This window comes from Cimex lectularius, unplaced genomic scaffold (assembly GCF_000648675.2).
Source record: "Cimex lectularius strain Harlan isolate CLEC.00 unplaced genomic scaffold, Clec_2.1 scaffold35, whole genome shotgun sequence".
NCBI classification, from domain to species: domain Eukaryota; kingdom Metazoa; phylum Arthropoda; class Insecta; order Hemiptera; family Cimicidae; genus Cimex; species Cimex lectularius.
The window spans coordinates 2,250,669-2,273,882 of NW_019392746.1; the positions used below are offsets into that span (position 1 = coordinate 2,250,669).

The 23,214-nt window shown below is 33.8% G+C and overlaps 1 protein-coding gene, 1 long non-coding RNA gene and 1 pseudogene across 3 annotated transcripts; 2 read left to right on the forward strand and 1 right to left on the reverse strand.

Moving 5' to 3' along the window:
- The first annotated feature begins 10,750 nt into the window (after positions 1 to 10,750).
- LOC106669326 lies at positions 10,751 to 12,600 on the forward strand (annotated as a pseudogene).
- A 1,364-nt stretch (positions 12,601 to 13,964) lies between these two features.
- Positions 13,965 to 20,417, reverse strand: LOC106669324. The gene is made up of 3 exons (XR_001340919.2): positions 20,194 to 20,417; positions 17,908 to 18,106; positions 13,965 to 17,026 (listed from the first exon to the last, which is right to left on the reverse strand). It is a non-coding gene; the product is annotated as an uncharacterized LOC106669324 (long non-coding RNA).
- LOC106669323 (solute carrier family 25 member 35-like) lies at positions 18,004 to 22,048 on the forward strand. 2 transcript variants are annotated; one of them, XM_014398729.2, is made up of 6 exons: positions 18,004 to 18,131; positions 18,300 to 18,409; positions 18,473 to 18,628; positions 20,214 to 20,432; positions 20,495 to 20,612; positions 20,924 to 21,766. In XM_014398729.2, the coding sequence occupies exons 1-6, from the start codon at positions 18,023 to 18,025 to the stop codon at positions 21,118 to 21,120; spliced, it is 909 nt and encodes a 302-aa protein (XP_014254215.1). In that variant the 5' UTR covers positions 18,004 to 18,022; the 3' UTR covers positions 21,121 to 21,766. The 2 variants fall into 2 exon arrangements, with proteins under 2 accessions (XP_014254215.1, XP_014254216.1); XM_014398730.2 differs by lacking the exon at positions 18,473 to 18,628 and having other exon boundaries at positions 20,924 to 22,048.
- The last annotated feature ends 1,166 nt before the right edge of the window (positions 22,049 to 23,214 follow it).

Sequence of the window (23,214 nt, forward strand, 5' to 3'; positions counted from 1 at the left end):
AAAAATTCGAGCACGATCGAAAATAGAAATAGGAAACTTTAAAGTTGTATGCTTTCACCTTTTGGTACACATTTCTCCAAACATCTTCATCATAATTAAATTATTGTTTTTCCATTTTGTAGAGCAGTTATAGATACGTGATCATAGGTGAAAAGTAGAACATTTAAAAAAGGCTCAAGAGCGGAAAAATACATTTTTTAAGTTATCAAATTTTGTTCCAACTTTAGGTTGTTGTACAGACAATCTTTTGCAACCCTTCACAAAAAGTAAAGCTAACAACGGATTTGAGGTTACTTGGATTATATTGTATACAAAATACCTGAATTGCGAATCCTTTTTATTCATAAACGAATTATTTCGTATCAAAATTGATTGATATAAAATCTCAACTCAGTAAATACATATACATCCGAGCTTATTGACTTCTTGCGACAAACCGTGAGAATCACCTACTTCGGGTTTTGGCTCTCTGGTGTCATACCTCTGTCTTATCGTTTCTACCGCCGAAGTCAGGCTCCAGAGGATATCAACAGTTTAGGTCATTTCTGCCATAATGCATGCAGTTTTTAAGCCTAGTCACATTCTCGTTCATTCTTAAACATTCTTTCTAACATAGCACTCAAGTAGGGTGGTGGGGTAATCGATATCCCTACACAAACTATAACACTCACACTACAAATTCACGTTCGTACATACACATCTTTGTACACATGTTGAAACACAACACGAACTATCAATACCGCACTGTTTCCTCCAAAAATCGGAACAGAGTCTCCAAATATTAACACATCCAACAACCTTTGTCTACATGCTGGACAAATTTGGACATTGGCTTGTAAGTAAGAGACCGTTTGACGTCACCTCTTATTAATCGGTTGAGGATAATCCCTCTAATACGATTTGGATTCTCCGAGGGCCTTCAACCGTGCCTTTAATACGAAGAAGCTTCTGTGGCAATGCGATCTATCTTTTATATTATTTATATTTTTATTGCTTTTAGTGCCTCTGTATATTGTTGAGTTCTCTACTAAATTGTATTCTTGGGAAATAAAAATGAAAATAACTAAACCGTTTTCATAGGAAAGAAAATTGAGCACATGAAATTTAGTTAAGTAATAATGTGTGGTGATTAGTTGATCGTGAGATGCGGTGTGGAGTGACGTAGGTTTTAGAAAAACATTTTTTTATAGTGCCAACGTTTCGATCTTTATTGAGATCATCTTCAGGGCTCAAAGTGTTTGTTTTCTGCGTAATTGTATCATTCTTGTGTGTCGTGTTGAAAGTGACTTTTAATTGTGGTATCAGTTCTATGGATGTCGCTGTAGTGGAAACATCATAGAATTGTGTTCTCTATAAAATCGAATTTTCTTTCGAGTACCGCTGCCAGTTTTGCGCTGCTTTGCGTAAAGTGCAAACTAGGAGCTACGTGCTCAATTTTGACGGGCTTTGTGTTTCGTTTAGAACACTTTCTCAACGGCAAATACGAGAAATAATTCTCATAATTTCCGGACGGGAAGGTGCACGAACGAGCCGAGTCGCCTGCGACAACAGCGGTGGGGACATCGGATTATCTGCATGTTAGTAAACACAGGTAATACTAATTCATTTAGCAGGAAGAGTAATGCTTCGTCGTGTTGTTGGCTGAGGCCGATAACATGAATGAAAACGGCGATACCATTCACTCGCAAGAAGATCTTCCGCCCGTAATGGACAAGGCGCAATTCACCGTGCTGGAATCCGACTCATCCTCAGTCAGCATCACGAGAGGGAGGAGGAAAAAGCAGCATAAAAAAAGCACGAGTGCCCCATCCTCCCCAAAAAGTAAACTGCCCAAGGGAGGAAACAATAACGATAACGTTTGCACCGGTTCAACATCAACGCTAGTCAAGCCTATATATAAGACTAGCCAACCTAAACCTGCACCAATAATGGTGAAAAACATTACGAATTTTTCAACATTCTGTAAACATTTGCAAAGCCTATTAGGCAACGAAAACTTTTATTGTCGCTCACGTGTAAATGATCTTTTCTTGAATACCAACGAAAGCAATACGTACCGGAAAGCTGTCAAATACCTGGCGGCAAACGATTATGACTACCACTGCTACCTGCTGAAAGAGGTTAAATGTTTTCGCGTGGTGATAAGAGGTCTTCATCAAATCACGTCAAACGACGAGATAAAAAAAGAATTACAGAATAAACACTATCAAGTCGTAAGAGTGCACCAAGTTCTTCATCCCGTGACGAAAACAGCACTTCCCTTATTTTTTGTTGATCTTGAAAAAAATAAAAATTCCAAAAACATATTCAAGGAACAATATTTGCTGTACACGAAGATAAACGTCGAGGAACCTCGAAGACGCACCAATATTGTACAGTGCACTAGATGTCAAGACTACGATCACACACGGACATACTGCAATCACGCCCAGATGCGTGAGATCAACTTAGACCCAAGCTACCTCTAATATCCAAGAACACCTTGAGCTCATCGAAGGTTGGTGCAAAAAGTGGAGGACAAGATTAAACGGATAAAAGTGCATCCAATGTACGTTCACTTTGAAAAAACAGTCTTGCCCTCCCACTATACATCAACAATGAAGAGATACCGACTTCCACTCAAATCAAATACCTAGGACTATACCTTGACAGCAGACTGACGTGGAATCCCCACACAAGACTTAAAAGACAACAACTCAACAGAAGACTTGGACAATTACGCAGATTACTAGGACCAAAATCCGGGTTGCCTATCAGCGCTAAACTGACCTTATACAAGACTTTATTGCGACCACTCTGGACATACGGTGTGGAAGTGTGGGGTTCCGCCAAACCATCCAATGTCCAGCGTATCTAGTCCTTCCAATCAAAAGTCCTCAGAAAAATCGTCAAAGCTCCTTTTTACGTCTCTAACCTCACTATCCACAAAGACCTCAACGTTCCTTTTGTCCACGAACTGATCCATTTCCGATTCCAAAAATTTCATACCAACCTATCGATCCATCCTAACCCTACCGCTAGAGCCCTCTTCATATATTCCCATCCCGAGAATCCACCACGTCGCCTAAAACGACGATGGCCCCGAGACCTTCTTGCCCCTTAACCTATTAAAATGAGTGCCAGCACTGGCTGGCTTCTCATGGCATGCGTCCTCCGGGTGCAGCGCTGGCATCAGTGTTAGTGCTGTGACCGAGCGGTGAACAATATACATTGTGATCACATTTGTATTATGTACAAGTATGTATTATTACAAATAAATAAATTTTAAAAAAAAATTGTGGTATAGTTGTGCTACCCATGACTGTGCCAAATAGTTGTTTGTAACATTTATTGTTATATGTAAAATATCCGTTAATAACACCAGTGTCGAACCATTGTTATGAACGAGTTTTTTGATAGACTTGTGTATGGTGATATGTTGGGCCATTTATCTTTAACAATGTTCAGTGCTGTGTTTATTGGAATGTTGGCGAAAAATGATGAAACATCTAGGGATATGAGAGAAGAGTGTGAGGGAATGTGAATATTATTAATTTTAATGAAATGAATCTTTTACGTTATATGTGTTATCTGTGATGTTGGTGAGTATGTTTGTTAGGTATTTTGTCATGCTGTATGTACGGGAATTTTCAAATTAAATTACTGGTCTTACAGGGTGTTCAGGTTTATGTGTTTTTGTAGATCCGTATAGTCTCGGGGGCATGGGAAAATTGTTTTGAAGTGATTTGTAGGTGTATATGTCAATTTCTTTTTGTTTAAGTGTTTCATGAAGGATTTTATTTGTCTGTTTGATGAGAGAAGGGGTAGGGTCTGATTTGATTGTGCTGTGTGTTTGTGTCGTTGGCAATTTTGTTAATTTTTCCTTGTACTCTTTTTTGCTGATTTGTTTTGTTTTATCAGCAGAAAGAATGAATATGTCAGGATTATTTTTGAGAAATTTTTTTGTTTTGGTGTATGTTTGTTGAGATATGATGTGTTGATTGGTAATGAGGTGTTGTAAGTGATTTGTTATTGTGTTAATGCATTTTGGTCGTGTTATGTCTTTTTCTTCTTCTGTTTTGTTGACTTTTGGATTAGTCTACATCAGTAATTAATTTAGCTGTTGGGAAATCTCTTTTGTTGTAAGGAATGGAATGTTTGGGACCAAGTGATAAGAAGTTTTGGATTTCTGGAGGAATGTTAGTTTTTGTTAGGTTTAGAAACCAATTGTTGGTGTGATCAGGTGTTTGTTTGTTGATTACGTTGTTAAGTTTTATGGTGTCTTTGTTTTCAATTTGATCAAAGTGGAAATTGTATGATCTTTTGATGTTTGTCGAATTTTTTTAAATTAAAGTGTTTATATGTATTTTGTTGTCGGCACTGAGTTTTAATTGGTGTAATTTTTGTGTTAGTGTCTTAATGGTTTTAATGCTGGTACTGATTTATATGTTTGAAATGTTTCTTTTGAAATGTATTGTGAAATAAAAGTTGTTTTTGATGCGAATAGGAAAAACCTTGTGTTGTCTGCATTCCAACAAAAATGTTCTTGTCTGATAGGCGATGCAAGTTTCTTCTCATTGTCTTTCAGAATATTCTTTACTTGGTGACCCATATGTAGTTGAAATTTGTTCATAGAATCCCATGTTCTTCGTTCTTCTCGTGTAGAAATGTGTGGTGTTTAGTGACCGTTAGTCAATGATTATTCGGAGATCGTGTGATGCGGTCTGGAGTGCCGTAGATTTTTAAAAATATTTTTTATAGTGCCAACGTTTCAATCTTTATTGAGATCATCTTCAGGGCTCAAAGTGTTTGTTTTCTGCGTAATTGTATCATTCTTGTGTGTCGTGTTGAGAGTGCCCTTTTAGTTGTGGTATAACTGTGTTTAGTAGATGTGACATAATTGTGCCTGCAAGTAAGAAAATGTTTTTTTTAAACCTACGTCACACCACACCGCATCTCACGATCTCCGAATGGTAGGTAATGATATTTAAAAAAAATCTGGTTTCAGGTATGGGAGAATGTACATAATGTGTAAATAATATTAATTGCAATTGATGAGCCATTGATTGAGTTTAAAGATTGGAAATTAGAAAATACCTGAAATATTAAATAATAAATGAAATAATGATTATTGGGCCCTTTTTGCTGTTTTATCAATCACTATGCTGGAAATAATAAATTTGTATATTTTTGAGGAAGAACTTTATGCCTAGTTCCTTCTGAGAACTGAAGCATTTATAATTAGGATTTATATTCATTTTTATTGCAACAGTTATATAAATTAATAACAATTCGAATTAATGAAGCCAGATATATTTGAATGAGTTTAACATCAACCGAGTCTAGAAAAGGGTGGCACACAGAACACCTAAAAATCACCTTGTTACCAGTTGATTGATTTGATCAACTTGATTTTGAACTGTGCCGGTAGATTGATTGCTCGTGTCTCAATGGGGAATTTGAATAAGCTTCAAAGGACTATTACTCGGCTCTCGGGGGCCCTAGGGCCTACCATCAAGCCATCGAACATACAATCGATCTGTACTTAAGAAATCAGAAATTAAAGAACAAAAGATATACACATTGTCGATGTACTAAAGAGTACACAACAAAATAAGTTTTGTCCGCTATTGTAAAAGGACGAAAATTGGTCTCCTATCATTCTAAGAAAAACAATAAACCTAAGTCTAAATTCTTTAAGAAAAATATAGATCTTCATAGTCTTTAATATTTCTTTAAAATGTATGAAATGTTTAGGCTTAATATTGAACCATTTAAGTAAATTTGGAGTCTTATATTCTTCAAAAACACAAACTACACTGACAGGAAAAATATTCCACCCACTTGTAATATAACTTGATTTGTACATATTTTTATATATTAATGAAAGTTTCAGGTTTTTAACGTTTTAATAATTGAATCTTTGTAAAAAAGTTTAAAAAATGTAAATTGCTAAGGAAAATTTTAAAAAAGACGGACAGATAAAATTTGTTTTAGATTTTTAATTAAAATTTCAATATCGCGTATTTTCTCCTCTTGCATTATATCTCGAAGACGCCTCGGCATACTTTCTACCAGTCTGGAAATGTCACTTTGCTGGAGGTTAGCCCATTCTTCACGAAGAGTCCTTTCAAGATCGTGGAGGGTATCAGGAAGTGATGGACTTGCTCTTATTCGCATTTTGAGGTTATCCCATAAATTTTCGAAGGGGTTCAAGTCTGGGGAACGGGCTGGCCAGGCTAAGACCCTGATGTTATGCTGATGAAGGTACGTTTGTACTATGGGAGCGACATGTGGTCGGGTATTATCGTCAAAGGCGCTCCATGAACAACAACTAAATCTGTGCGACTCTCCATACATTCCCGCCCACACCACCACTGAGTACGTTGAAAAGGTTGGCTCTGGGAAAAATTACAAGCTTCTTCCTTTCATTTCGCCTTTTTCACACTCTTTCACGCCCATCTGGAAATCGTTGAGAAAATCTACACTCAACTTTAAAAAGTACAGCAGATCAATCGTCCAAAGACGAATAGCTGTGTTCTCGAGTAAATGCGAGCCCCCCATAAATGTTCAAAGGGGTTCAAGTCTGGGGAACGGGCTTCTGGTCAATTCTGGTACTCTTACGGGGCCATCAGCCAAAAGCCATCATTTCACCTTCTTCCAGCAGTGCGTTCAGAATGATGAATGATCAATCGCTTGAACAAGAGTAAGGTTCTTCTCACTTCTCACACTTCTCAAAGTCAAAAAACGGTCATCCTATGGTTCTGTTACCCTTGGGCGTCCAGAAACGAGATTTCTATGGTTGGACCCAGTTTCTCGAACGGCATCTCGCTGTGTTTCGTAGGGAACTCCGATGGCAATGGCCGCATACGTGATGGAACGTCCATCATCATTAAGTGCCACACCACTTCCTCAGCTCTAAGTGACATATTTAAGTTTAAAAATTGAAATTAAGATAACAAAGATGAAAACTAAACAGTTTATTGCTTCAGAATTCAAACGAGACTGAATAAACATTTTAATTTCCGTAAAAAGTAAACATTGAAAAATCCTTTATCCTTATTTTGGGTAAAGGATTAAGTGTGTTTACGTTCAATTGATATTCCCAATTTAAAACGTAGCATAAACAAATATTTATTGATAAAGACAATAAGACAAATTAAGGGCAGAATTTTCATTTATCTTGAAAAAATCAATTGGGTGGAATTTTTTGCCTTTATTTTTGAGTTTTGAAACCATGTTATTTTTCTTAATTGTCACCATTCTTAAGAGTAAATATTTCATTATGCGATTTTGACCTATTTAGATTATCTAGTCCTTAGATACTTTATGGAAAAAGGACAAACGATAAATAGGTAAATATTTTAAGAGATGTTATATAAATGGAACAAAATATTCTATGACCCATGGTCCAGGGATGATAAAGAAAGCTAAAGTTCAACAGCTCTCTTTAATTAGTTATCTCTACCTATAATAAATTAATAATGTTTTCTTTATATCGAAACTTTAATTTCAGGAACGGTGTACATAATGTAAAAGAATTAAGCGTCAATCACATAAAATCTGCAGTGGTTCAAAGGGTTTTGCACGATGCTTCTTCTGACATAAATAAATTAAAGGAACTGTATGCACAAAGAGCATCGTTTGCAACACAACTCACAGCAAAAGAAAAAGTTTACTTTTAAGATTACATTTGCAAGTCAATTATATTTTGACATCCTTTTGATCGTTACTGATTTTATTTGTATCGGGTTTGGGTCGTTGACTCACTTTGGCAATACACAATCTTTAGTGTTCTTCCTTTGCCCTTTTCTATTAAAAAAATAAATAAAGTAAGTTGATATCTAATAAGTTTATTAAAATCGGAGTTCTTTTCTTTATATTCTGTAAATAATTACCGAATGCATATGCGATGAACCCATAGTTCGGTCGTTTCCGGTCATCCGGGTCTTTCAGATATGATTCGGCAATCGTCATCTTCAGTGGCTGGTCAGGAGTGAGACAACACTTCTTTCTTTTATATGAATTTCGCCTTTTTCAAATGCTCAAAAGTATGTCAAATCAAAACAGCTCGGATGCCAAGGTAATTATAAACGGTATTTTTCCGTATTTGAACAACAAACGCATGGAGACCCAATAAAACATTAACTGTACCATCACAGGTTTCTTCAACGTATAATAGACAAAACTAAAGTTGGTAACTTAAAAACTCACTAGATTCATTTGATCGGTTTTCAGTTTTTTTTTAGTCTGACATTTCATAGCGTTTTGCTCTCTTATTTTTAAGATTATTTTATCTCAAGAGGTATTTGACACCACAGAAAAAATTCACATAGATTCGGCGCCTTGCCTCACCCTGCTTATGACCCTGACCTACCAGTGAATATGATGTAATGCCAAAACGGCTAGCTGGCATGAGAAATCACCGACAATAGACTGACCACGGCCTAGCTTCAATATCTCATAAAACCAAAACTAGTTAGTATAAAACATTCTTCTTAAAAACCATCGTTCTAAATAACTCTTGTACTAACATCTTCAGTGATGGTTTAATGTTTTATAAACAAATGATGTACGGTTGCCTTCTCCACACGCTACTTATGCGCTAGGCCACCACTGAAGATGGTGGAAAGCCTAAATGAGTCTGTCAGACCGAAAAGAGTAATTCCAACTTTGTAAAACTGATAGTAAATAGACCCGTGGGATTGCAGGTGTGGTCTTTCGAGGCACATCAAAGGCTGCCAAGAAACAAAACAAGAAGACACTCAAACGAATTTTTTTTTCACCCGATCTTAATCTTGACATATTCACTAACCTGAATGCACCAGAGAGAGTCGCCTGAAATAGACAAATTAAATAAATACAACACACTTAGGACACACGCGCGCGCGCTCTCTCTCTCACTCTCTCTCTCTCTCTCTCTCTCTCTCTCTCTCTCTCTCTCTCTCCTTTTTCTTTCGATATAAAATAATTATTTATGATAAGTGTAAAAAATACGCGCGCTCTCTCTCTCTCTCTCTCTCTCTCTCTCTCTCTCTCTCTCTCTCTCTCTCTCTCTCTCTCTTTCTCTCTCCTTTTTCTTTCGATATAAAATAATTATTTATGATAAGTGTAAAAAATACATTAATTATGCCATTTTTTAAATCAATAACATCTACTAATTTTAACGCATTTTTTACATTTGATGTTAATTTCTTTGGTTATAAAATGATTATGTATGCTAAGTATAAAAAAATACCTTAATTATGCCAATTTTTAAATCAATAACATCTACTAATTTTAAGAACTTTTTTACATTTGATATTAATTTCTTTGGTTTTAGAATGATTATTTATGCTATATACAAAAGGAACTAATGAATTAATGTGTGGTGATTAGTGACCGTTAATCGATATTTATTTAGAAATCATGAGATGCGGTCTAGTATAAATAATATGTGTATAAATTCACTTTTCCACATCCAAAATGTAATTGTTATATGTAAGCAATGTTGTAAATCCCAGGCCTTTAAGATGATCTCAATAAAGATCGAAACGTTGGCACGATAAGAAAATGTTTTTCTGAAACCTACATCACACCAGACCGCATCTCACGATTTCTAAATAAATAATGAATAATTATGCCACTTTGTGCAGGAAAAATAATACATTGGAAAATAGTAAAAGAGTCAGTCTGCCACTTTTTACATCAATGAATTTGCAAATTTTAACACTGTTTTTTTTATTTGATATTAATTTCTTTTGTTTTAAAATGTTGTTGTGAAGTTTTACAAAAATAATATATTAATTACAGAAAATAACACGAATAATGGAAAATAGCAAAATGGAGTTAGTCTGCCACTTTTTACAGCAATGATATCTGCAAATTGTAACTTTTTTTTCATTTGATGTTAACTTGTTTTGATATAAAATAATTATTTATGCTAAGTTCAAAAAAATAATACATTAATTATGCCACTTTTGACATCAATAATATCTACTAACTTTAACATTTTTTTTACATTTGATGTCAATTTCTTTGATTATAAAATTATTATGTACGCTAAGTGAATAAAATACCTTAATTATGCCACTTTTTACATCAATTACGTCTAATAATTTAATTTTTTTTTTACATTTGATGTTAATTTCTTTGGTTATAAAATGAGTATGTATGCTAAGTGAATAAAATACCTTAATTATGCCACTTTTTACATCAATAACGTCTAATAATTTAATTTTTTTTTACATTTGATGTTAATTTCTTTGGTTATAAAATGATAATGTATGCTAAGTGAAAAAATACCTTAATTTTGCCATTTTTTAAATCAATAACATCTACTAATTTTTTTACATTTGATGTTAATTTCTTTGGTTTTAGAATGATTATTTATGCTATATGCAAAAGGAACTAATGAATTAATTATGCCACTTTGTACATGAAAAATAATACATTGGAAAATAGCAAAATGGAGTAAGTCTACCACTTTTTACATCAATGAATTTGCAAATTTTAACACTGTTTTTTAAGTTGATATTAATTTCTTTTGTTTTAAAATGTTGTTTGTGTGAAGTTTTACAAAAATAATATCTTAATTACAGAAAATAACAAGAATAATGGAAAATATTAAAATGGAGTAAGTATGTAACTTCAGACATCAATTTTGATATTGATTACATTTGTAAATCGTTTCTTTTGTTCTGGTCAGTTATTTTTGCTATGTATAACAAAAATAACATTAACATTACAAAAAAATATCAATAATTACAGAAAATTGCCAAAATGAGTAAATCTGTTAATTCTTAGTTTGTGATAAACCTTCAGTTGGGGAATAGACTATAGGCGTGATGAGTAGGTCCAGAAGGAAGTAGTTGAAGCAAGCGCCGCCAGAAGAAATGAGGCGAACTGGATATCATTGATAAAGTAGTAAACAATCCAACCCCGCTTAACCAAGCATCCGTTACATTTCAAATTTGTTTACGTTAATAATATTATTTCATTAATAATGCAGAGAGTTGGTGTTCACTGAACCGGGAGATAGAGAGATAACGCGTGGACTCTTTTTGTGAGCAAACATGTTTTTACTTTTTGATTCTATAATAGTAATAAATAGTGTAAAAAGGTTATAGCGGGACAGGATTCTTTGCCAGGGTTTTTTGTTTATATTTGTAATTTATTTTTATGTCATTTATCAGTGGGGTTAAAAATGGACGGTTCGGCAGTGAAGACGAACGGGGAGGAGATTGGGTCCGTGCCGATCGAAATCGGACGGTTTTACATGATAAGAAAAGACAACGAACTGCGGAAAGGCGAAGTGCTGCAGGAGAGGCTGAACGGGGAGAAGAGCCTGATGGAGTACTACGTCCACTACAACTCGTTGGACAAACGTCTGGACGAGTGGGTCACCAGGGACTGCGTCGAGATAATGTGCTGTGAGGCGCCGAGTCAAGAGTCGGGCATGGAAGAACCTATGGAAGACGACTCGGACGGCGGCAGGTACTACATGACTCGGAACAAGACGAGGGCCTCCAGCGAAGAAGAGAGGGAGTCGACGGACGACGAGTTGGAGAAGGAACACGAGATGATAACAAAAGTCAAATACATCAACTGCGTCCAGTTTGGGAAGTACGAAATTCAGACGTGGTATTTCAGCCCTTATCCGGAAGAATACGGCAAGGAGTCGAAACTCTTCGTTTGTGAATACTGCCTCAAGTATATGAAATTGGAGCAGACCTATTGCTACCATTTGGGAGATTGTAAAGTCAGAAAGCCTCCAGGGAGGAATGTGTATTCTAAAGGCACATTAGGCATTTATGAGATAAACGCAGACGACAATCATCTCTATTGCCAGAACCTTTGCTTGTTCGCGAAGCTTTTCATCGACCATAAGACAATATTTTTTGACTTGGAGCAATTTGTTTTTTACGTGTTGTGCGAAGTGGATGCAGAGGGATCGCACATAGTCGGCTATTTCTCAAAAGAAAAACATTCACCCGAAGGTCACAACCTAGCTTGTATATTGACGATACCCCCTTTTCAGAAGCGGGGCTATGGTAAACTTTTAATAGGGTTCAGCTATGAACTGAGCAAGTTGGAAGGTGTAGTTGGAAGCCCGGAAAAACCGCTTTCAGATTTAGGCCGCCTCAGCTTTTTGTCGTATTGGTCGTGGGTTGTTCTCGATCTTTTAAAAGACCACAGGGGAGAAATGTCCTTGTCCGAGGTGTCTCATGCGACTAGCATATCTATCGAAGATCTAATAGCGACTCTTAAATACCTTGACCTGAGCCGCAGAATGCACGATTCGGGTACAATTGTGATACCTGCGGAACTCGTCGACGAGAAGGTGGCCTCTGGAAAGTATAAAAGGCCCAGGCTGACAGTCGACCCGGCTTGCGTTCTACTTAGACGACGATCTTCCAGGTCTAGGACGCGGACCATTACGACCAACAGTGTGGAGGTTGAGAACGGCTTTGGTTCGCATTCGTCCGAAACACTCAGTACTGCAAGCGAGTCCGATGACTCCGAATCTACCTCAACACGGACTGCAAGTGATGTTGATTTATCAACTGATTTTTTTGAAGAAAGTGGAACAGATTAGTTGTAAATGTTAGTTTTTAAATAAAACTATTTTTTTATTTATCACTCCTATTTTTTAAACATTGCCTATTAACACATGTATTTTGTTAAATAGTAAACATATGTCATTAAGACCAATTTTAAAATAAATGATTTATTTAACTTTATAAAAAGTCTTATTTTAGTATTTTGTATAGAACAGAAAATTATACACATTTTTCAAAAAGATTAATTTCATTAGGGTAATGCAGAGAATCATAAAAAACAAACTAAATTCATATAAATTAATTGTCTGACAGGATTAGATGTGGGGTGACTTGGCTTTTTCCTTTCCCAGGGTCTGGTGACCACTCTTCTGTTCTTCCACTATGACCTAAAAGATCTATTGTGGAATTGACCCTTCTTTACTTCAATTCCCTATAAAAGCATAACGCTTAAGAAATTTTCTACAGTTCCTCTTCACTCATTTCTTTATATGGCAAATTCAACTTTACGGGCCAGCCGAAGCTTTTTTTAACACACATTTTACATGTAGCCATGTTCATTACTTGGCAACCCCCACCAAACTAGCACAGTCCCCGAGACCGGCTAGGTATAAGACTTCCGCTTAAATCTGGGTCGTACTACTCAGTCATACCTCAGCTTTGTAGCATGCTAATTTATGGTTCCAGTCCAATGAATGTGAAGGCTACCTTTGCTAGCTAGTCAGCTTGTTCATTGCCTTCAACCTCCTTAGGTCCTGGCACCCACATCAGCGTTACCTGATTACGCTGTGAGCCGGTATATGGAGCCCTTTAAGAGTTCTCTACCTATAGCACACCGGTAGCATCGAGGACTTTGATTATTAAGCCTGGTTTTAGCAGTTGTATCTCTTCTATGGTTGTACATTTCACATTTCCTCCCATGAATTCTTGCGTTGAGAAGTGGACTGAACATGAATTTGGTAGTACTTAAAAGATCCTAGAGTTTACTAAAAGAGATGAAAAATATTGCAATAATCAAGCAGAAAAAGATTTTACCCAAACTGGCAGGAGAAAGAACTGTAAACCTTGAAAATTATCAAGATGTAAAAACAAAACTCAATTAAATAGTGACATTTCTCAGAGGAGAGACCAATTTTTTAAAAGAAAAACTGTTATTTATTATTTTTTACAGCAAATTATTCAGATAAAATTGTTATATTTCCAGCATTAAAGATGATTTATTTATTTTTTATTACTAATTTTCATTTCAGGCATTCCCTTCCCACAAGATATCCTTATCAGTTATCACCATTAACAGGTTATTCCTTGATTAGAATGTTACTTTTTAGTTCCTGCGTCTCTTAGCTCACTTGTTGGGCCTTACCTTTTGTGGTGTACTTACTTGAGTAGGATTTTTTCAATTTTTCTTACCAAAAGCTGTTTTTACTCTACTGATTCAAGGTAAAAAATAAAAACAACGTTTGTCACCCCTCACGCCTTGTTCTTTTAAATAGTCAAACAAAATCACATCTCATACTCAATGGAATTTAAGTTGTACCCCAGTTGAAATAAAAACTTCACACATTGATTTTTGTAATTTGGAAAAATGGAGAAAGAAACACATCAAATTTAAAAAAAGAAAAAAACAAACTTCTAGCAAGAAAGGAAGTACATATGCTTACATTTAACATACGAGTACAGGATGAGGATTTTAGCATAGATTCTATTCAAAACACATAACGTATCTGTATTATGTTGAACCAGCACAGGGTAACTTACTGGGTCTGCCTCCACTCATGGGATTTTTGAACTTTGGGTTTCGGTCTGCGAGTCGATGAACTCATCAATATAAGTTCACTGACTTGCAGGCCAAAACCCATCATCAACTCTACATCTGAATTACACTTTGCTTTTTATGCAAAGAATAATCAAAATAAATAAACACAAAATGTCAAAAGTTGTAATTTAAAATGCTAAATTGTAGAGTTCTGACTCATATTTCTAGATTTTGTTCAATAAGAGGAACTAGCGTCAGAAAAGAATTGAGAAGTTAATATTTTGACTTTCTAATTATTCTTTTGTTTTCTTTTTGTAGTCTATGGAGCGTTAAACCTGTAGTTTGGTCATTTCCAATCATCATGTTCTATCTTCAATATTTTGGTCCATCAGACGTGGCTTAACATTTTGCTATCTTTAGTGGTGTTTTTCTATCAGTGATGATCATTCTATTCCTATTAAATTGTGGGATTTTTTCTTGTAGGACTATAAACTAATTTGTTCATTTCCAATAATCACGATCCGGTTGTCTTCACTGTTTGGTCTGTCAGATGCATTTTTTTACCAGCTTTAGTTGTGTATTTGAATAGAGATGATCAGGCTATTAGTAATAAATTGTGGTATTGCTTCTTGTTTTCAAGGCGATAAACTAGTAGTTTGGTCATTTCTGATCATAACTATCTGACTGTCTTTACTATTTTAACCTGTCATAAGCAGTTCAGCATTTTCTTATATTCAGTATTATATTTTAATGAGAGATGATCATGCTATCATTAAGTTGTGAGATTCCTTCTTGTAGTCCAAAAAGAGTTAAACCTATAGTTTGGTCATTTCTGATCATAATAATCTGACTATCCTCACTATTTTAGCCTGTTTTAAGCAGTTCAGCATTTTCCTATCTTCAGTATTATATTTTAATGAGAGATGATCATGCTATCATTAAGTCATGAGATTCCTTCTTGTAGTCCAAAAAGAGTTAAACCTATAGTTTGGTCATTTCTGATCATAATAATCTGACTATTCTCACTATTTTAGCCTGTCATAAGCAGTTCAGCATTTTGCTATCTTCAATATTATACTTTAATCAGAGATGATCATGCTATCATTAAGTCGTGAGATTCCTTCTTGTAGTCCAAAAAGAGTTAAACCTATAGTTTGGTCATTTCTGATCATAATAATCTGACTATCCTCACTATTTTATCCTGTTTTAAGCAGTTCAGCATTTTCCTATCTTCAGTATTATATTTTAATGAGAGATGATCATGCTATCATTAAGTCGTGAGATTCCTTCTTGTAGTCCAAAAAGAGTTAAACCTATAGTTTGGTCATTTCTGATCATAATAATCTGACTATCCTCACTATTTTAGCCTGTCATAAGCAGTTCAGCATTTTGCTATCTTCAATATTATATTTTAATCAGAGATGATCATGCTATCATTAAGTCGTGAGATTTCTTCTTGTAGTCCACAGAGAGTTAAACCTACAGTTTGGTCACTGCTGATAATCATGGTCTGACTTTTTTGGTCTGTCAATCGTGGCTTAACATTTTGCCAAATTTAGTGGTGTTTTTGTGACAGTGATGATCATTCTATTCATATTAAATTGTGGGATTTTTTCTTGTAGTCTAGAGGACAATAAATTAGTTTGTTCATTTCCGTTCGTCATAATCTGGCTATTCTCACTAAATATTTAAATTGGCTATTTAGGAGGTCCAATGTTTCTGCCTATTGGATAGGTAGCGTTGTAGAGTGGTGCATATAAGATAAATTATGACAAACAGAAATAATGGGTACCTTGGATATACTTTTTAAGTAAAAACCCTTTCCTAAAAGCCAAAGCAGCGAGGACAGACAGATCAGAACGATATTTGATCCTCCTTTCTGTCAAACAGGACAATTGCATTTGGAAACGTTGTTCCACTACAGTTTTAACCAATTTTAAAATAATGCGAAACTATCTAAAATTGGCTACACCTATTGTGAAATTGGTAATGCCTTTTAGGCCAAAAAGTGTAAAAATGCTTGTAAATTTTCTACCTACCCTAAATTTCTGACGTTTTATCATTAATTTTTTTTTTAAATTCGTATTTTCTTTGTTATTGTCCTTCTTTTTCTTTTTATATGTGATAAATTTCTTTTTATCTTACTCTTATTCTTGTCATTTTTTAAAACTAATAAATAATGTACTGCTCAATGTCCAAACTAAATGTAACACTTAATTATTATACTTTGTATCTAAGTTGTTGGTTGTGATGAAAAGTTGTCATGAGCCAAAGGTCGAGGACACTAACTTTTTCATCAAAACCAAGACCATAGATAAAAAGTAAAATTAATTAAAATAATTAATACAGTCAAGACTACTAAAGATTATAATATATGAAATTAATGATTAATGAGATTAATTATTATGATAACTAAACATATGGATTAATATGTAACACTTAATGAAAGAGAATGGGATCAAGGGTTAAATTGTTCTATTTTGTTGTTATATTTGTTAAACATCATTGCAATCAAATTTGAGTGGAGATCCAAACAAGTAGGAGTTATGGATATCCATTTTTTAAAATGTTTAAATATTGTGTAAAATATTAAACATTTTAAATAATGGAGGGGGCGTCGATGGCCATAGTGGTTTAGGTGTTGACACAGAGCCCTGTCATCACTGTAAGTAAAAGTCCTGGGTTCGAATCCAGCGGCCTTGCATTCCAACCCAATATACAAATGGACTTTTTTTTTCAAAAACACCTGCACCTATAACCACATATTTAAAATATCACAATCATAATATCATATAACATCATATTTAAATCTGGGGGGGATTAAAAAATGGGTATCCAGACTTGTATAAGAGATTTTTTTAAATCGTGTTTTTCATTTTTTTGCACTGGAACAAACTAGACAAATTAACACAACTGTTAATACAAACAATTAATTAAGGTTTTTAGTTGAGATAAAAAAGTCAATGGCACGAGTGGGATTCGAACCCACGATCTTCGGCTAGATACGCCGCTGCTCTACCACTTTAGAAAAATGGCAAAAAGGAGGGAAAATTCAAAAGGTGGGGTTGAGACGGGAAATTGGTGTCCGAGTGGATCGAGGTCACGATAGCTCAAGTGGTAGAGCAGCAGCGTATCTAGCCGAAGATCGTGGGTTCGAATCCCGCTTGTGCCATTGACTTTTTTATCTCAACTAAAAACCTTAATTAATTGTAATATATTAATTAGTATAATTGGTGGCGGACCACGAAATTAGTGAATGTTAATACAAACATTCAAACTCTGAAAAAACAATCTTCTCATTTATCCAACTTTATACATGCAACTAATCTTTTGAACAGTTTTATTAGCATTGTTTTCTGATGCTGTTTGATGACCAATTTGAATTTATAGTATTGGTGATGTAGTTACAGTTATGCTACAACTACTAGTTTAATCATACACATATAACAAAATAATATTGAAAAGAAAATCATGTGTACCCAAGAAATTATAGAAAAATGGTTTTCTTCTCCAACTTAACAAATCACAAATACATTTTCAGCATCAAACTATATAAATCATTCAACTATATAAAAGAAATAATGTGATAACAATGGATATATAACATAAAAATACATAAAAAATTATACTTACATAATTATATTTCTATTGTGTTTTACTTTTCGTTTCCAGTGCTTTTTAAAAAAAGGTCTTGACTTTTTCCTATTCACATAAATTTGTAGAATAAATAAACTTTTATCTATACAACATGGAATTTATAATTGGAGCCTCGTCTGCTGTCGGTGCTGTTATATTCACAAATCCTTTGGAGGTTGTCAAAACCAGATTTCAACTACAAGGGGAATTAAAGAAAAAAGGTAAGTTGTGGACAAAACATCATAGAACCAAAATCCTTGGTCAGAAACAGTAATTGAGGATGTATATCAATATTAATCTGCTTTTAATAATTATACATTGAAAATGTTACCTATATATTTCTTTGTGTTAATTTGTATTGATTTTTAATACATTTTTACATGTTTTAGGACAATATACAGTTCATTATAAAAATTTCTTTCATGCTTTTTACCTCATTGGTAAAACAGAAGGAGTTTTGGCATTGCAAAAAGGGCTTGCGTCTGCAGCCATACATCAGGTTTATTTTTTTTAAAAATAGTAATGCTATATGATTTTATCACAACTCATAGAATTTTTTAAGGTATTGTTGAACGGTGTGCGCCTTGGGGGTTATCACCTAGCTGAACAAAGAAAGTTAAATTTAAAAGAAAATGGAGAGGTATCATTGGTTAATACGACAATCATCGGTGTGGTAATGGGCTTCTTTGGAGCCTATGCTGGAAGTCCTCTATACCTAGTAATAATTATTATTATTAATAAATATTGGTGTTGGATGTTGATTGGAGCTATCGGTGTTTGATGGTTCTTCAGACTCTAAATAGTACCAAATATTGCAGGACATGGTTGTTTTATTTTATTCCAGCCACACTGTCCTCCACACAAGTTTCTTTTTATAACAATGTGTGATATTTCACATAGGTAAAGTTTATGTATTAAGTTCATCTTCTGTTCTCCGTATTATTTTTATTAGATTGTTTTTGGGAAAAATCTGAGACATAAGCTTTTATTATTATGTTTTATCTTGATCCTTGAATCCATAAAATAGCAAAAACAATATTATCGGTATAAGATAATACAGTTTTTTATTAGCCTTTATTTTTGTATAGTTCCTTATGATCCTAAAAGCTTTGATCTAACTCTCCAGGATAATGAGATGTGAACAAACCAATTATTTCATAAGGCTCATCAAACTGAATTCATAAATGTACCTTTTTTAAAGGGTTTTTGATGCTAAATTCAATTTTTAATTTGCATGCAACAATTGTTGTTATTTGCAAAAACCTTTTCCGAACACTGTTTTTTGAGAGAGTAACCGATTAAAGCCGAGCGTATAAGTGTTCCTTGTCTTAGGATACGTTGTCACGAATTTAATGTCCGAGCGCCTTCCGCCCAGACCCCCGAGTTTTTTTGATAAATGAAATCTTCCCCAACTCCTTCAACCAAACGCCAATTTAAATTAATTGCTCATGGTACTTAAAGAAAAATTTGGCAACAATTTCCTCAAATAACACTAATTAGTAGGACGCTCTGGATGTAACTCATTAATGCACGATTCAGCCTAGTGCAAATTTCAGTAATGCCAAGATATTTTCATGTTTTGCACAGTAAGTCAAAGAATGTAAAACTTCACTTTAGTGTCATTTTTTTAAGATGTCTTTTTTTAAGATCTATTAAATCATTTCAATCTTTTTTAGGGATTTTTCAAAGGTCAAAAAATCAATTTTGATTTACATATTGTTTGTCAAACATTGATTTCTTTTAAGTTTGAATTTGTGAATTGAAATTTGCACCAGGTTGAATTATGCTGTAATGAGCTACATTCACAGCATACTGTTTATTGATATTTGAGGAAATTGTTGCCAAATTTTACTTTCAGTATCAAGAGCAAGTAATCTACAATCAAAATTATAAATAAATAGATGACTGGTTGAAGGTGTCAGAAAAGATTTTGTTTGTCCAAAAAATAGTATTTGGAAAAGGTTTTTTTGCAAATTAATTGACAATCGTTTTTCCAAATTACCTTGCTATTTGAAATAGTTAATCCTTTAGTTAGATCAAAACATTTTGGAAGGTGAGAAAACAAAAAATAAAAGTTTACATGTCTCAGGATTTCTTCAATTTTTCCCAAAAAAGGTCCAATAAAAACTAATTAAATAAAAAAAATATATAATATACACACCAAGAAGTTAAACTCACCCTGTATACCTTTAATGAACATGAACAGCATTTAACAAAAAAAAAAATTGAGTCTAATCAAGCTACCTAACAAGTGATAATGTAATAATGATGAGATATACTTACTATGAGTAGGTACTTTTTAGGCAAAAATCAGACTCCAATCACAAGCAAATAAGAGCATAGCAGTAGGATATCAGCATGAAGCCAAGAATACATTTGGAATTTTAAACAGCGTTTATAGGGAAGGCGGAATAACCGGGCTGTGGCGAGGTGTGATTGGAAGCGTACCCCGTATTTGTGTCGGTTCAGCTTCACAACTGACAGCTTTTTATGTTTCTAAAGAGTTTCTTGCTAACAATAAGGTTGTAAACAGATAAACATATAATAAACACACGATTGTTTCAATAATTTTACAAATTTGCAGTATTTTGTAATACATTCTGGGCTTTTAAACACTTTCGTGTCAAGCATGATTGGAGGTATTTTTGTTGCAATTACAATGGGTCCACTAGATGTTATATCAACACGATTGTATAATCAAGGTAAGTGCTATGAGAATGTAATTTAAGATACTTCAATCTAGATAAAGCCATGTGCATGACGAAGGAAGGGATAATTGGATAATCAAACACAAAAAACAGGTACACAAGAGACTTTGACCTCACGTTGAACATCTCTTTTTTTCTTCAATGATTTTTCCTCTTGTTCTTTATTGAAAGCTTTCATGTTAAAACCTGTAGAAAAAATATATTCAGGTAATTGATTAGCTAATTAATCATTTTAAACAAGATAACCTCAACTTCTTGACTAATAGTTTTTTCTGCGTGTTAGACAACCTGTTTTATAATTTCAGGTATCACAAAGGACGGAAAAGGGATTTTGTATAACGGATACTTTGACTGTGTTACAAAAATTTGGAAAACAGAAGGATTTAAAGGTTTTTATAAAGGAATTGTACCATGTTATATGAGAATAGGACCTCATACAGTATTGTGTTTTGTGTTCTGGGATGAACTTAAAAAATTACAGGCTTATTTGGAAAAAAAATAAAGCAGGCTTAAGAAAATAGAAAATAATTAATTGGTGCCATGGAAATATTGATTAGATCGAACAATTTGAGAAGTAGAAATACAAATAAAACTGTAATCTCAAGCTCATATCAGACAAGAACCTTATACTTTACTAAAATTAATGTTAGAAATATAACTTTAGTGGAAAAAAAAAAGCATTCTGCTGAGTAATTGTTGCGTCAGAAGAACAATTACCATTTCATGATTTAGACACATAACATTTACATTATGTGTTGAAAGCTTGGTTTTTGAAAAATTGCTTAATGATAAAACAACAATGCTATATTGTAATAAATGATTTATCACTATATATCAAGAAACTAACCTATTTGGGTTTAGAAAATTCAAATAAATATATCTGATTTACTGTTGTCCTGATTTGTTTGTATAAATTATTGTATAAAAATAATGTAATGGTCAGCATACAATATGGCAATATATACTGTTAAGTATAGTCAAAGTAGTTTCTATTTTAAATTAAATCAACGCAATTTAATGGTTTAATTTTGGTTTAACAATTTTTGGTGATATTCTGTGATAGAAATAATTCAGTGAATAAATATGCAGTTTACAAAAAATTATGTGATAATGCATGTTACAGATTTATTAAAGAACTATTTTTTCAAGTTTTTTTTAGCAGCAATTGTTTTACACTTCACCTAACAATATTAGAACTCAGTTCGTACAAATGCAACCTGTTGGCTTAAACAAGTAATCATATAATGTAATATTAGCATATAATTTGGGCATATATGGTGTTAAATAAGTTTTTTTTCTGTAATTAAATCAATAGTTCTTGGTGATAGATATTCTGTGATAGTGACAATGTGGCGAATAAATAGTTAATAAAAAAATTATTTTATAATTTTGAACTCAGGTTACAGAATTATTAAAGATCTATTTTTAAAGTCTGGAGCATTATTGAAATTGTATTATATCCTACCTTACTTAACACTAAGAACACAGTTTTAACAAAGATGATTAAATTTAAACAAAAACAAACAATTCAATTTTGAAAAAAATCTTTATATATAATTGTGAACACCCGATTAATGGCATCTTCTATAGATGATAGAAGAATAGGGCAAACTGCTATAAAATGGAAAATGTCCTTGATTTCAAGTTAAATTTCAAGTGAAAGACAGCATTATTCTCTCGTTTTGAAGTTTTGTACGGTTTGTAGTTCAAGTTAAGCAACTTGCCCCTTAACTTCACCATCTGATGGATCGAGGATCTAATTTATTTATTTTTTTTTTTTTTTCAGTCAAGCTTGCACACTTTACATCTTTACATTCAGATTTAGTTCCCTGTTTAATGTATAATGTTGGGATATGATGGCTCTTGCCACAAACTCTGCTCTTTCTAACCAATATATTTAAAGAATGGAGTTTAGTTTTAACTGCATGGGAGTCAGAAAAATCAAAATTAGGGTCAAGAAGAGCATTGGAAATTTGGAATCATAATATTTACGAGCTAGTGCCTTCCGTTCAAATGCCCAAAATAGCCCTTTTTTCCACATTTCACATGCCATGGTCTTTGGAAGCCTGTATGATGGTAAACTTTTAACTCTCGTTATGTATTTAACTGGGTTTTGCTCAGTTTCTAACGTCATTATATAAGTTGGAGAGAAACAGGGAAGGTAAAATAATTTGCGAATAAAAAAAACCATTGAACCTTTTTCACCTCTAGGAAATATGTAAATCCCCAAACCAGGGAAGTGAAACAGAGAATTGATTGAGAAACTGAGTTAAACACTTGTAATTTAATTTTGTAATCCTTTAATGCGCTTAAAGGAACTGATGAGTGTGTGATAGCTCCACTCCAGGTGGTACTTAATACAAACTTTGCAGGTTTGGCTTTTTTCAACTATAAGTTTTTTGAAGGACAACTTAGAGGTTAGAGTGACGCCTGAATACTTGTACTACTGTGACCATTTTGTTCTGATATTTCCAGCTTTCTTCCTTACAAAGTCTACCTATATGTCATAACAATGTCATCTGCATATAGTAAAATTTTAACTTCAGCTCCCCCAATCTTTACCCCTCTAGTCAGCACATCCACAACATCGTTTATA

Excerpts from the sequence above, each read along its gene's own strand:
- LOC106669323 (XM_014398729.2), top strand. The coding sequence starts at position 18,023 with ATGGAATTTATAATTGGAGCCTCGTCTGCTGTCGGTGCTGTTATATTC. Across the intron at positions 18,132-18,299 it reads AGGGGAATTAAAGAAAAAAG|GACAATATACAGTTCATTAT; the intron begins GTAAGTTGTGGA and ends TACATGTTTTAG. Across the intron at positions 20,433-20,494 it reads AGTTTCTTGCTAACAATAAG|TATTTTGTAATACATTCTGG; the intron begins GTTGTAAACAGA and ends ACAAATTTGCAG.